General features: G+C 43.1%; 1 protein-coding gene across 9 annotated transcripts in view; it reads right to left on the minus strand.

Annotated features, from left to right (window-relative positions):
• LOC147026311 (breast cancer anti-estrogen resistance protein 3 homolog) overlaps positions 1-16,313 on the minus strand; it is a 212,911-nt gene that overhangs the window by 55,900 nt on the left and 140,698 nt on the right. For 8 of the 9 annotated variants that reach the window (XM_085881597.1, XM_085881599.1, XM_085881598.1 and 5 more), the window contains 3 exons: positions 9,117-9,245; positions 752-917; positions 239-545 (listed from right to left, as the gene is read on the minus strand). In XM_085881597.1, coding sequence (XP_085737723.1) covers positions 239-545; positions 752-917; positions 9,117-9,245 — 602 coding nt within the window. The remainder of the gene's footprint in view (positions 1-238; positions 546-751; positions 918-9,116; positions 9,246-16,313) is intronic. The other variant, XM_085881596.1, reaches the window with a different exon arrangement.

Consider the following 16,313-nt stretch of genomic DNA (forward strand, 5'->3'; position numbering starts at 1 on the left):
ATATTGAAGGTCACTCTCCCCTTTACCTCGTGACATCATGTAACTGACCACCTTGTGGCATCTTCAAACCGGGTTTCAGTATCTGCTGCACATTTTAAAGTACATTCTACTATGCAGCGTGGGAAAATACATGTGCACAAATAGGTTAAGTAGACTCATTTCAAGCTTGCGTGTGCTGTGCCAATACCTTTGGTACCTTTAAAATGATTATAATAATTATCCAGATAAGCTTGCATACCTTATAAGGCTTGCACCGACTGTTCCGCCATTCTCTCCAAGGTTCAGGCTGAACCTTTTCGTCTGCACGCTCTCCTTGGTGCGGGAGCTTCGTCCTTGGTGTGGTCTGGCCTGGACGAAGCTATCATTACGACAGCGTGCTTCCAGCAAGCGCAATGGGAGCGTACGGTTGACAGGGCGAGAGATGATTGCCCCACTTTGTGCTGACACAGGGAGCTGACTTCCCACATAGGTGCATACAAGTGATGGCACATCATCAAAGCCTTCACCCTCAAAGCGGAACAGCACACGAGGAGTAACTACAGCTGCTGGGAACAGGAGATAAGTCGTGTCGGTTAGCGATAACTAAAATAAAAGCCTTCCTTTCTGAGATAAGTAGTTTGCAAGAGTTAGAAGTACATTTCAATGCAGGCTCACAGAACATCGGCCGATGAAAGTGAAAGATGTAAAACTCCAAACTTGCCAGCATGTCATTTATGAAGTAAGATCAATCAACTTAGTATTTGATAATGACCTTTGGCAGGAGCTCCAGGAGTCAAAATAGCTGGTATTTGCTCCCGCGTGATTTTAAAATGTAGCGGAGTATCTCGCCAACGACACGTCAGTACGTATTGGCCAGGACTTGAGACCGAGTCTCTCACAAGGAAATCGCCATCAGCAGCCAAAGCCTGTTCAGCAACCTGCTCACAGCCCGGGAATGATAAAACGATCATTTAAGGAAGGGCAAAGCAGGAGAGAAATCTCAAATTACCAAGGACAACTCATTAGTGGAATTGTACAGGCGTTTTAAGCTTAAGCATTTAAGCTTTGGTCTTGGACATATGCTTCTGCTTTTGGGCTTCATCAGCAAGAAATCATCTTAATGAACACTTTAATCATCAAGAGATATTCCAACCTTGCGAAGCTGGCGACCCTTCTCTTGTCTGTGTCTAATGGGTTTCTCACAAAATAAAGGTGGCATCTCCTCCACTATAAATCCTGATTCACAAGAAGCAAGACGAATCCCTTAGATTACAGAACAGGCGGTCTTCCTTGAAAGTTAATAAAGTTGAAAATTGTTGCCCTAGTGGTGAGCACACTGGACTGGCAATCCAGATGTTGTGGTTTCAAAGCACTGGTCATTGGTGGACGTTAAAAATGCCACAACGTCTTTCAAGAACAAGTAGGTGACACCCTGGTTGAGGTTATCGTTGACACCTTGAACAAAATTCCAAATTCCTGCCACCTTCAATCGAATGTCAGGCCTCGCCAGCCAGTTCATCAAAATATTTGGCCCAAGAATCCCTGTCAGCCAACCTCACAACGAGGGCTATTAAAGAAGTAGACGCAATAGTAGTAGTAATGATCTGGCAAGGTAGTCCAAAGGTATGCACACTCGACTACCAGCTGTTTGACTACCGGCCCAGCTATTAACTGTCATCCCCATGTTTCACAGGCTGGGTGATTCATCAATGTGCGTGCCGTCCTTCCGGTGGACATCAAACTGGGCATCTCGTCTTCCAGCACGAGTTGGTGAATGTTAAATATCCCACGGTGTTCTTCATGAAGCTATCGTCAGCACGATGAACAAACTCCAAATTCCTGCTCGAACTACTGCTGGGAAGGCAACGGCAAACACCCCACTATATCCCTTGCTAAGAAACTGCTTTGGCAGCACCGACGCTCTGTAACATCAGGATGAGTCGTCGTAGTAGGATAGAGGAGATAACGAGGTGGGGGAGAAGAAGGTGGAGGAGGAGGAGAAGCAGAAGAAAAAGAAGCAGAAGAAAAGTACGGCAAGAAAATAATCTGCCTGACCTTCCTAATATGGTCCACATGTGATATCACTTCACACATTTTGTTGGATTCTTGATGCTCTCACAGCAACTTGGGATGGGCTTTCTGAAAATGCTAGTAACAGGTCCATTTTATATACATCTAACTGGTTGAGCTTCAAAACAGATGTATGCAGAATCATGTTTCCTGCCAGATGCCACAATCTTCCAAAGCAGAAATCTAGGAGAGATCTTCTTCTTGGAAATCACAAAGTGGCTTCTTCTTTATCAGCCCATGTAAAGAACATCGCCACTTGCTCTTCAATCTAGAACCTATTTTAAGATTCAGATATCATCAATCATCCAGTTCAGATCATGATGTTAATAACCCCTCTTTAATCATCCTGAAGAAGTAGAGTCTTCTCTGCTTTTGGACCTCATTTTTAGGCATACGAGTATAAGGTGTCCTGGAAGACACAATCTCAATTTGGTGTCTGAAGCGAAAATTGGTTTCTAAATCCAGATGCCAATTGGACATATTCTGTCAGGCTAAGTTATATTTTGCCTTTTCTCAAATTCTCACAACACCGAATTAAATTAACTATTGCCGCCCACGTTAGGCCGAGGCTCTTGCTTACCTGCATGCACTTTTGAATGTATTTGAAACAAAAATTATCGACATAAGTACTCATCATTAAGCATGTGGATGTCCATTTGCGGATGCCACTCTTTTCTTATGACATGAGGCTGGTAGTCTTGTGGTGTTCATTCGCTTGTCATCAAATTTTGTTTTCCATGTTACGTCAGCAACCTGTGCTTCATCATGTCCGACAAATCAAACTGAATTATTTATCAACTACAATAAGTCCACATTTTCTGCTAACAACCACTCCTTTGTGCCCCCTTTTCTTTGTTCAAGAACCTGCTCTGAGCTGAATCCTATTCTTTACACCAACAATTCAAATTTGTACCACTCACAAACAAATGCCACCCCTACTCACAATCTTTTTAACCACTCTCCCGACCCAAATGTATTTGGACATGCCGCATCCACCTGCTCTCAACCACCCTGTCATAATAAAGAAAAACTTTACACTCTTCATCATTTATCTTGAACATTATAACATCTAGTTCAGTATAAACGAAAACTCTGATCTCACACCTCTGTCTCATTGTCAGTCATTGCACTGTTCCACACACAATGGGTCACCAACCAGCTCCTTGCTCATCTCCAATCGCATCTTTCTCAATTATCCATTTTATGAAGCCACCTGTATGTCCGTTTCTTTGAGATCTTCCCTGCAATTTCTCCTCCCTTTCCTTTTTTTCCTGTTCATCCATTCCCTTGATGTTTGTCCCACAGTCAGTTGGACCTTAATCTTACATGAGCATCGCGACTGTAAAGAAAGAAAGAAAAAAAAAATCTAAGTTATAAAACTCATTCTTAACCACTGACTGACTCACTGATATGAAAGATCAGCACCTTCCGGGTGATGGAGAAAACTGAAATTTTGTTATCCAATGGACATCAAATCCGATACACTGGGTAGAATCACAGAACTGTGGGAGAGCACCCGTAAATGAAAATATAAATAAATGAAAATAAATAAATGAAAAAAATGCAGGTGAGCAACCTGAGACAGTGGCAAAGCATGGTAATTTTGCATGCCGACACACATCAAAGCCAATGCACCAGGAAATATCACAGAACCATTGGAAAGCATCCATAAATTTAAATATAAATAAATGGGGGGGGGGAATAAATAAATAAATGAAAAAAATGCAAGTGAGCGATCCGAGACAATGGGGAAGCATGGATTGTGATTGCTTACAATGTGTAAGCATACACATTGTGTACAGGTATATATATATATATATATATATATATATATATATATATATATATATATATATATATATATATATATATATATATATATATATATATATATATATATACATATATACACACATGTATTCAGTACCAGTCAAAAGTTTGGACACACCTCCACATTCAAGGGTTTTTATTTAATTTTTACTATTTTCTACATTGTAGAATAATAGTGAAGACATCAAAACTATGAAATAACACATGGAATTATGTATTAACTAAAAAAGTGTGAAACAAATCAAAATATATTTTAGATTTTAGATTCTTCAAAGTAGCCCCTCTTTGCCTTGATGACAGCTTTGCACACTCTTGGCATTCTCTCAACCAGCTTCATGAGGTAGTCACCTGGAATGCTTTTCCATTTACAGGTGTGCCTTGTTAAAAGTTAATTTGTGGAATTTCTTTCCTTCTTAATACGTTTGAGCCAATCAGTTGTGTTGTGACAAGGTAGGGTTGGTACATAGTAAATAGGCCTATTTGGTGAAAGACCATTAATTTGTCTGTACTGGAGTCATCCATATTATGGCAAGAATAACTCAACTAAGCAAAGCCAAACGACAGTCCATCATTACTACAAGTCATGAAGGTCAGTCAAGCCAGAAAATTTCAAGAACTTTGAAAGTTTCTTCAAGTGTCGTCGCAAAAACCATCAAGCGCTATGATGAAACTGGCTCTCATGAGGACCACCACAGGAAAGGAAGACCCAGAGTTACCTCTACTGCAGAGGATAAGTTTATTCGAGTTATCAGCATCAGAAATTGCCAATTACCTGCACCTCAGATTGTAACCCAAGTAAATGCTTCACAGAGTTCAAGTAACAGACACATCTCAACATCAACTGTTCAGAGGGACGGCATGAATCCAGCCTTCATGGTCTAATTGCTGCAAAGAAACCACTACTGAAGGAGACCAATAAGAAGAATAGACTTGCTTGTGTCAAGAAACACGAGCAATGGACATTAGACTGGTGGAAATCTGTCCTTTGGTCTGATGAGTCCAAATTTGAGATTTTTGTTTCCAATCGCCATGCCTTTGTGAGACACAGAGAAGGTGAACGGATGATCTCTGCATGTGTGGCTCCCACCGTGAAGCATGGAGGAGGAGGTGTGCTGGTGTGGGGGTGCTTTGCTGGTGACACTGTTGGCGATTTATTCAGAATTCAAGGCACACTTAACCAGAATGGCTACTACAGCATTCTGCAGCGATATGCCATCTCATCTGGTTTGTGCTTATTGGGACCATCATATGTTTTTCAACAGGAAAATGACCCAAAACACAACTCCAGGCTGTGTAAGGGCTACTTGACCAAGAAGGAGAGTAATGGAGTGCTGCATCAGATGATCTGGCCTCCGCAATCACCCCATCTAAACCCAATTAAGATGGTTTGGGATGAGTTGGACCACAGGGTGAAGGAAAGGCAGCCAGCAAGTGCTCAGCATATGTGGGAACTCCTTCAAGACAGTTGGAAAAGCATTCCAGGTGACTACCTCATGAAGCTGGTTGAGAGAATGCCAAGGGTGAGCAAAGCTGTCATCAAGGTAAAGGGTGGCAACTCTGAAAAATCTGAAATATAAAATATACTTTGATTTGTTTGACACTTTTTTGTTACTACATAATTCCATGTGTATTATTTCATAGTTTTGATGTCTTCACGATTATTCTACAATGGAGAAAATAGTAAAGATATAGAAAAAAAATTACTCCCGTGCAGGAGTGACGGTCATCTCTGCGAGAAAATATATAGCCTAATGAAGGTAGGGCAGTTTTTGCAAACTTTGAAGTCACGTGACGCGAAAACGAAAGCGAATATCGAAAATCTGGCCTGACCAAATTTAGATATTGTCCCATAGATTTATATGCCACAATCAAATTCAAGATCGCTTGAGAAATGTAGGAGGAGATCGATTTTGAAAATCGTCATTTTCGCATTTTTTGCCAAATTTGAAGTCACGTGACACGAAAACAAAAGCGAATATCGAAAATGCGGCCTGACCAAATTTATATATTGTCGCATAGATTCATATGCCACAATCAAATTCAAGATCGCTTGAGAAATGTAGAAGATAGATTTTGAAAATTGTCATTTTCGCATTTTTTGCCAAATTTGAAGTCACGTGACACGAAAACGAAAGCGAATATCGAAAATCCAGCCCGATCAAAATTTAGATATTGTCCCATACATTCATATGCCACAATCAAATTCAAGATCGCTTGAGAAATGGGAGGAGATAGAATTTGAAAATCGTCATTTTCGCAACTTCAAAGGCCTCGTGACCTTGACCTTGACCTTTGGTGACCTTGAAAGTCATACCATCGTGTACATCTCATCGACCTCTATCAGGATCACTAATGACCAGATCTCCCGCTTCAACTTCATTGTGAACGGACGGACGGACGGATCGTCACCTCTCCTCTCAACACCAATATTATTAGGTCATGCTCGAAGAGATGACCTAACTATTGAATGAATCGGTGTGTCCAAACTTTTCACTGGTACTGTATATATATATATATATATAGTTGCGGTTCTCGGAACCGCATGCATCCAACAGATAGTGGTCTCAAGACAGTTATTTCATTATTATACGTGTATATAGTCCCTTCCATTTTGTCTCGTGGGATAACAGGTGCATGCATTGCGATGATCTCATAGCTCGGTTTGCTTACATTATTTCTTCTTCATTTCGTCCCTACTCTTCTTTTCTGATTATTCCTGAGATAAATCTGAGCCACGTGTGCCCTTCGCTGTGAGATGGGTCCTTGCAGAGGCCAGCGCATGCAGTGCCGCTGCGAGGAAACGATGACGCGCGAGCAATAACAGCACAGAGCCCCCATTCCCAAGCGAGCCCTCAACTCAACGTGTGCGTTGAGTCATACAGTGCACTTGGCAGTTCGGGACTATCAACTCGAGCTTCCGATGATCTGGGGAAGATTGCCGGTTGCCTTAAAAAGGCATACGAATGAATATCTCTTAAGAGGCTGCACGAATGGTGTTTTTCACAACACAGGAAACACAGCTAATACGACGCCCACGCTGCACGAAACGCGTACGGAGGCCGATAAAGGCGACTCCACGCCACGTTGGGTGGGATGCGAGTGTGAGAAGTAAAAGCGGCGCATTCCTTTTCAACCAAATATCTGATGCATATTGGTGTTCGCCTCGCGCAGACGCCAGCAGAGTCGTGCAGATGTGAGCACGTGCATAATGGCCGAACCACGCGCACTGCATGGAATGTGCTCAAAGGCAGACACGTACGCCACTCGTGACTTTGTTATCGTAAAAAGCAGGGCACAAATGCACAGCTCGTGACTTTGTATCGTATTCCCTCAATATCTGACACATATCGGTGTTCGCCTCGTGCACACGGTAGCAGAACCGGGTGAACGCGAGCACTGACCACGTGGGCCATGGTGGATCCGCACATACTGCATGAAACATGCATGGATTTATCCATAACAAGGTACCTTCGGCCCTCACGGGCAGAAGCGGATTCCCCACGGATGGAGAACGTCTTCTCGTCTCTATGGCCAGTGAAGCTGCGATCGAGCAGGGGAATGTTGTACAGTGCGGGCCACATTGTCACACGCGGAGCAAGCGCATTGATCAGCGCTGGTCGGACGCCCGAGCTGGCAGGCGGGACCCTTGGCCAGTCGCCAGGGCACGGCCCTGGGATTTTTTGCGGGACGATTCGCGCGCCAATTTCGGTGTGGGCGATTCGTGTCATGTCGTGGGGTCCGAGCGGAATATTTTCGCTGTCTGGGATGATGTTGCCGGAAATGGAGTGCTGTGGTTTCCGGCCAAAGTTAGCGGGCTGCATGAGGGGTCGGGGCCAATCGGATCACCCAATTCAGGTGATGACGCTTTGCTTTGGGGTGGCCCCCTGCCCCGCAAGTCCTATAAAGGTCGGAGCAGTCCCTCCGCCTCTCTCTCTCTTTTTCACCTCGCCCTCGTCTCTCTACCCGACACCGCCATGACCCGCCTCCTGCTGCCTGGACACCACTCCTCGTCTCCGCCCACACGATGTTGACCCCACCCACCTACCTGGTCCCACCTACCACCCCATCCACGCACTCTGGACTCTGCTCCTTCTCCACTCAAGCCCTTGCTTCACGAACACGGTCTCCACACGCGCTGCTGAAGCCAGAGACGATGCGCCAGCTGTCGGCTCCCGCACCACAGAGCATCCCACCCCCCCCCCCAAAAAAAACGTATTGGTGGTTCGTTCGTGCAATCAAGTACAAAGGTACCGAGATCGTAGCCTCAACTCCTCTCCCTTCTTGTTGCAATACTCCCTCTTCATCGGGTTTTTTTGTGTGTGTGTGTGTGTGTGTGTGTGTGTGTGTGTGTGTGTGTGTGTGTGTCCTGGTGCCTGTCGGCTTAAGTAAGACTGCAGAAGATCGTTATTGTTATCATTATTATTATTTTTGCGTTAAGTCTGCTTTGTGTCCCCTTTTGGAAGTTGCCTGTAAATAAATCATTATTAGGAATGTTCCCTGCTCGTTTTTGTGGTTTCTTTCATTGATCCAGCATGGTCCGAATCCTAGCTTAGCCTGGACTTTATTCCAAACGATCCGTTCATTTTAGCCGGTACGTCCTTAGCAGTGTCGCTCGGCTGCATTCGATCCAGTAAAGTGATCCGATCCGGTAGAGTGATGCGGTTCAGACAAGGCGTACCAAGGGTGTGTTCCCTGGTAATTAAATCACGTGATTAATTAGGTAGCCCAATTAACCTATCGATAGGAGGACCCTCGGTCACGCGGTTGAGTTATTGGCGTCCACGGTCGGTTAAGCGACCCGCCGCGTCACGGAATTATCCGTGTGCGACGGCCTACAATTCCAGGGAGTCTGGTGGGAGCCAAGATAGCTTTCCCCCCTCGTGGTCTTCTCACCCGACCCCCAGCCCCCAACAATATATATATATATATATATATATATATATATATATATATATATATATATATATATATATATATATATATATATATATATATATATATATGTATATAATATATTATTGCAAATTAACATCATGTTGCTGATAAAAGTTAAACTCTGAGCTTTGTTGTTCAGCCATTCCATCAGACTCAATAAAACGTGTGCAAAAAGGTATTCTGTTAATAGAAAGGCAAATCCACAATCAAAGCATCAAAATTCTATACCTATGGCATTCTTAGAAAATGTACCTTCGAGCACAGGCTGCAGCATTAACCTCTAAAGTCGGAAGCAAATGTACCTGCCGAGGGATCCCCCCATGATACCAGCCGTGGCTGGACAGGATGTCACTGCTTTGTTTCAGTTCTTCCTCAAGCTCCCGGCACAGACGATCTGCACCACCCTCCATCAGGCAGCGTTCCTTTGATAGCTGCATGAAAGAACAATGATTGTTTTTTTTTAGAATTTTAAGCTCAGTTACAGATTGTCATGTATGAACATTCATCCACATCCTAAACAAGATAATCAAAGCTTGTTCTCCTGTCTCTTGTGTTCACCAATTATTGCGTCTAAACATTTGGCATTTTGTTGTTTGCAAGTCGAGCAATCTCCGTGTGATCCCTTATGAGTGTAAGAGAATCTGAGAGAAAGGATCCCTTATGCCAGTCTTAGGCAACCACTCTAAAGAGCAATACACAATGCTGTTTGGTTTCGCAAATGTTCACATGAAATTCAACACTGGAGAGCCGTTTTAAACTCAATTATATTTGTCAGCCATTTGTGCACTAAAGACATGTTTTTTTTGTTGTTGTTTTTTTTAACAAGAGCAAGGCTCATGGAAGAGCAACACTGTTTTTTTCTTTTTCTTTTTTAGCAATGCAGCCTACCCCTTGGAAAGGGAATCAATCCATGGATGCATTTCTGGCTCACTGGACTTCATCAGCATGGAGTGGGCTCCCACAAGAGTTCATCAAAGCTGCTCACGCTTAACTAAGTCATGATACTAAAATACAGGTAGTGGACAAAATAATGGAAAACCCAATGTAAAGTCACTTAATATGGTGTTGGGCCACCATGTGTGGCCAGTACGGCCTGTACGCGCAATGGCATCGAGTCCTCCAGCGTCTGGAACTCTGCGGCGACAATCTTCCAAGAGAAAGTAAATCAACTCACACCTGTTTGATGGAGCTGGAAAACGCTTTTTCAGGCGTCGTTCAAGAATATCTCATAAATGCACGATTGGGTTCAGGTTTGGTGATTGAGAAGGCCATGACGTATGGATAACATCAGTGTCATGCTTATCAAACCAATAGGTGACTACAGGTGCTCTGTGGATGGGGGCATTGGGGGGTGGGGGTCTCCTTTTGCAGCCATGCCAGCCATAATTATAGGCAACCAGAACTGTGCAGCATTTTTATAAATGACCCTAAGCATGCTTGGATGTTAATTGCTTAACTAACACAGGGGCCACACCTGTGTGGAAGCCCACACCTGTGTGGAAACATCGCTAGCATAAACCGTGCTCTGAAACACAAAGAAACACTCCCTCATTTACCCAGGTGTTTCCATCTTTTGTCCACGACCTGTATATTATTACAAATTCAGCATTAACTAGAAAGCTCGTCCAACACCTTACCCCACGCAGTCTTGAGAGAAAAAGGACATGGGAAGGGTCTTTTCAACTCTTGCTTTGTGTTTCCGAGCACGGTTTATGCTCGCTTTGTCTGTGAAGACATGAACTTTGAATGGTAGGTGTGAAAGCCGATGGTTCAAACGGAAAAGGCCAGAGATGAACCTTCTGCCAACTGCGTACTCATGGAGCGCACGGCAAATTAGATTGGTCGAGGGGGTGTAAAAATTTTTACCGAATTACTGCTAAACTGAAGATTTTTGGAGATGCAAATAAGGCGGTTTTTGTGTTCTACAGTTTTCAACTATATAATTAAATTAAAATGAAATAAAAGTTTTAAAGGCTGTTCCCCCCCCCCCCCACAAAAAACAACCCCATTTATTCGGAAGTTTACCATCGTCGAGGCACCGTATTTTACACCACCTGATATAACACGTTATATTAGTTATTCGTGCCTGTTTTTTGTGTCCTTTATGATGTCTCTAAACACCTTTAGCATGCTCAGGATGAGATTGTGTACAATTTTCCAAATCCAGAGCCAAAGTACTGCTAAACTGCAGGTTCATGTTCCGATTCGTGTTCAAAATATTATATAATTCAATTGAAATTCAGTCGTTCATCGATCATTGACCGATGTCCGTCAGACAGAGTGAAACAATTGCTCATACCCGCTTTGCGCTGCGTGAACGTGGGATAAATATCACGCATAAACCTGGCTTATGAAGCGAGACGAATACACACCAAAGCTGTAAGAACAGTGAAACACTGCCAGTGTGAAATAAAAAGAGCGGATTAGAATGCAGGTGGAAACAGACTGAGGATTTGAACAATCAAGTGGAAGAGAAAAAAAAACACGAGATAAGGCAAATTAAATGGATATCCCTCTCATATATGGAAGGTAATCACAAAAGCAACTAGACGGGCACTCGGTGGAGCGCATACCTCCACCACGTAATGCCTGATCCACGAGAACATATCGGGCCCAATGACATTTTTGAAATATCATGCCATACAGTACTATATCGTTTTTGGCCCCATCTCTCAATGGTGAAGAATGACTTAAAAATTCCAGTAGTAGGATCCGGATCCGGATCTCCACCAAAATCTAATCTCTTTGTTCTTGTCACACACCAAACCTGTCCATAAAATTTCATCGAGATCCGTCCACAACTTTTTGAGATATCCTGTACAAAGACAAACAGACAGAAAGGGGTGAAAAAATAACCTCCTTCACCTTCGGTGGCGGAGGTAATAATGAAGTATCTGTAACTGTGTAATCTTATATATTATTTCCGAGTTTGTGGTTTCGTGTCGCGCTATCTTCGACTTTGTTCTGCGCTCGAGTAACGTGATATTCGGCTTACATTATCTCAAAGACCATATGAGGTGCATGGTACAAAAAAGTAAATAAAATGGTTCTGAAACAGTGAAATCGTATTCCACTTACTGCATTAAAGTAAAATTACTACTGATACTCTGCATCAATTCCTTTCTCAAACACACCCACCCCAACATGTCGCGCAGAGCGCGGGTTATGCTAGTCAGTATATTAAGGCTGTGGTGACTAAAGCTATTACAAGCCGGTAGGTGGCGATGGGTCGCTGAGCATGGAAACTATAAGATATAGAGCAAAATGGATGTCATATAGCAGATAGGGAATCACCTTAAAATTATGCATATCAAATCTCATCCAGTTCCATCTACTGATAACTACTCGGTATCCATTTGAATGAAAAGTACCGAAAATGCGGTTTGAAATTGGAAATCCCCAAAGTTCGAGGGGGTGCTGTGGGTGAACAAAGACCTAAATAGAAAATCCGGCTCGATCGTTTGTGCACAATGTATTCCAGACGATTAGTGTGAATTTTCATGACCATCCGACCATAACCCTTGGAGGAGTAGCATTTGGCGCGAAGGCACCTCCACCTCTCGCATATTATCGATTTTTGCACTAATTGACCTTTGACCCCTGACCTAAGCGAAATCGGTCAATATGTCCTGAGGCAAAGTTGTAGTACTCATTGAGTACCATGAACCTGCAAAGTTTCATTTGTATCGATGCACTCACCTGGTCGCGAGGGGGCCTTCAATTTTCGCCAATTTACGCGCATATCCTAATTGTAGGGGGCCCTGCGGGTAAAGTATTCCATATATCACAAAAACCGGAATATATTTGATAGAGCATCACCTGTAGATAATTCGTGCCAAATTTCATAACCCCACGTGGGATAATGGCTTTCGGAATTGATTTCGCATGAATGGTACCGATTTTGAAGGTTTTTTGGTTGTTGCTCGGGAACCAAAGCGTCCCTAGCAACCATCACAATTTCCAAAGCACTAGGTCATAAGATGTACCTACCACCCGAGTTTGGTCAAAATCTGCCCACGTTTACGACCAATTATGCTGATGACAAACGAACAAACATCCAAACAAACAGACAGAATTACTGACAATAAGGGTCACCTATTTTGGCGACCCATATTTCACTTTTGAGGTATCAAGAATGTTTTCGCCTAAAGTTCAAAGGATTATGCCAGGTTTTCTGAAATCCCATTTGCTGCGGCATGCATACAGGAGTGTAAGCATGACATATAGGATCTTTGATTGGAGATGCTTGATTGCCAGGAATTTCGCTGAACAAATACACCAGATTAAATGCCCAAGAAAGAGCTTCTAAACCAAACACCAAAATGTTTCCAGAGAAGATAGAGCCTTGTTCAGGAAGAGCAAGGTACAAGAGAAAGCAACAATGAGGTGAGGCTATTTTAGGAGGTTGTAAGTTGTCCATGTTAGTCAGCTTAGTCATTGGGGTTATAACACATTGGAAGGGTGTTAGTAATTGGTCCAGATCCGTAGCCAGAGCAAGAGGTAGGTGGCCAGTGAGCACAATTTAGGTTTATTATAACAAGTAGATGCTTCATTGAACAAGATCTCAATAACAAGAAGTCTGCTCTCATCTGTCTCAAGCTGGGTCTCAGCACGGTCCTGGAAGCCCAATGGGATATCTCGAAAGAATGATGCACCACGGCCCCAATTGTTCAAAAGACATTCCCGGCACGATCCAATCAGAAGGGAAAGCCAAGCAATAAGTCCCTGCAATTATAACCAAAACATGATTTCACACAAGTTCAAGCATTTACAATGGACATACACAGAAAAAGGGACAGATCCGGCTCATTTACAAAAAAAGAAAGAACCACTGCACATGAATTTACAATGGCTTCACTGATAAGTACAAATGGAATGATCAGACAGACAAGCACAGATTTTAAAAAATCCTTTTTGGAATAGATAATCAAAAGGATTGAACTTTTCTTTAATTCTCTGTGCACAGAAACTTAAACACACAACACAGAAGACAAAGAAGGGCAAGCGCATATAATGGCAGCTCCCTCGAATACAAATTATTTTGTGGACGAAGGTGACCAAATGTTGCTTCAGTTTCAATGAAGGTAACTGTGCTGATATGAGACAAAGCAGAAGACATCGCTTGCAGTTTCCTTGCTGTAAGTAGCAGTGTTTCTTGTTCTCAGTCAACTGCCCCTGACAAGCAGTCTTTCCTGAGCCTTGACACATGGAGGTCCTGCCCGTGAGGCCCAGTATCACCCAGGTGTCATCCTGGTATCTCTCAGGTTGCGATCGTACATGGCTGACAGGCTACGATGCAAACATTCGACTTATTTGATTATTTTCTACCCGTACTGATGCGCATTGGCCAACTTCATGCGACAGCCTCCTGTGACTCTGTCTTCTCCAGTGCAGCTGGACTTCTTGGATTGCATGGAGCGATTGTATTTCATTGCAAAATCATACAATAAGAGATTTCAGAGTGGCCACAAGGGTGTTGCCTCCAGCACCTATTGATGCCTCCAGCACCTATTGATGCCTCCAGCACCTTGAGATCCAATGACTTCATCTTTCTCTCAACCTGTCCTATGATTGTACAATCACAGAAACACCCAGTAAGAAGCGGCGGTCTGGTTTGGCATTGATGCATCATTGTTTTTATGGGTCTGCATCAGGAGACCCGAGCCGGTATGTTTGCGGGTTGTCCGTTCGTTATCGGGGTTTTGTTACCATTAAGTTGTGAACCTCTTAAGGGATTTCAACCAAATTTGTCGCAACTGGAGACGACAATACAAAGATTAACCGATTAGATGTTGGGCGTCAAAAGGTCAAAGGTCATGTGGCCTTCAATTGAAGTTCTTTGTTACAGCAATAACTTGTAAACCACAGATGTCAACCAAATTTGGCAGATTAGATGTATGGACTGCATTACAAAGATGAACCGATGTGATTTTTGGGTTCAACCTGTCAAAGGTCATGGTCACTTTGAAAAATCGTTTTGCCGACCATAACTCGAGTTAGAAGCATCGGTTCATCTTTGTTCATCTTAAACAGCTGTTCACCACCATCTCAAATCCATGATCTTGTTTTCCCCCCATTAACCCAACCCAAACCCACCTCTTTCCAAATTTCAAGTCTTTCCTTCCTGAAAGTTACTTCTGTATCCACCTTGTCCACCCCACATATCCTTCCCTACCCCTCATTCTTCCCCACATCCCTAATTTGCCCAACTCTCCCCCTATTTTGTCCCTCAACCCCGATGTCTGTGTGTTTCTCCTCTCATTCATTTTGCTCTGTTGTATCCTGATCCATTCTATGTTCTAGCTCCTCCATGAGCCTCGACTTTGTATAAAAAATAGGATCCACTGATGGTAAATTGTTGGAGGTCTTTCTGTCAGTGGGTGGAAAGGGGTACAGTCCCGTTACACCATTGGAAATGCAATTTGAATGCGCTTGATGTCTGATGTAATGTTTATTTACACAGTTTGGATGAAGAATACAATGCTGTAGTCGGCATTACGCTGCTTCATCGTATTGAATCAACATCCCATGGAGAGAACTACTAAAGCAACTACTGTCGGAACAAGTGGGAATTCATTGTCAGTTCAGTGGTAACTACTAGTTTAGCTTCTGCACTGAAAAATCGCTACAAAAGATAATACAGCAGAGACAAGAGTGTTGCTGCAAGCATTTCAAACAGTATAAGATGGCAATGTGATGTATTCATTCTGTTGGTGCATAGAAATGCCGTCAGACCATGTTTTTGTGCTGGTCATCTTGGTAATGTTACCGACAGGATTTTGCCTCCTTCCTGGCTTTTTGCTTAATAGTAAGTGGGTTTTGTTTGCCCACCTGTAAGGACAGGTGCTAGGAAAGAAGCTCAAGGTGGAAGAAACAGGTTCCGAGCTCCTTCCAATCACGACTACCCATCCCCTCCTCCACACTACAATATGCAGGAAGCAATGATGTTGGATTTTGGATAGGGAAAGGGTGCAGAAAGAAGTAGTCTTGGAGCAGGGGGATCTCGAGACATACCAGGACAATGCGAACCATTGTATGCGATTCACTCTTTATCTTCTCTTTGCCATCAGAGGTTGTGGTTGCTTTCTCAGTCTATCTCTCAGTCTTTGTCTCCCTCTCTCTCCCCTCTCGTCGGATGACCTTCGTACGCAACTAATCTTGTGGATATGCTGTTTGGAGAGATTCTGGGATTGGAGGTTATGAACTTCGATGATGGATAGTTCACAGTTGATTTATTTTGTTTAATTATTCTGGTGAGGCCTCATTAAGCTGTATTTTTTATTAGTACGACATACACTAGCTTTCATGCATCTTCTTTTCTCTCCCCTATCCCGCCCCTTTCTCTCCCTCACTCTATCTCTATCTTCTGTTTTTCCCAGCTGATAATCCAGATGACCATTGAATCAAGCTGTCATTAAGTTGAAGGAATTCTTCAGATCTCCCACTCTCTATTTACAATCTGCCATGCTGGGGGAGAGGCTTCAGAAATTGATGGATTG

Source organism: Eptatretus burgeri, chromosome 5 (assembly GCF_056783735.1).
Source record: "Eptatretus burgeri isolate ZD-2024b chromosome 5, Ebu_testis_v1, whole genome shotgun sequence".
Classification (NCBI taxonomy): domain Eukaryota; kingdom Metazoa; phylum Chordata; class Myxini; order Myxiniformes; family Myxinidae; genus Eptatretus; species Eptatretus burgeri.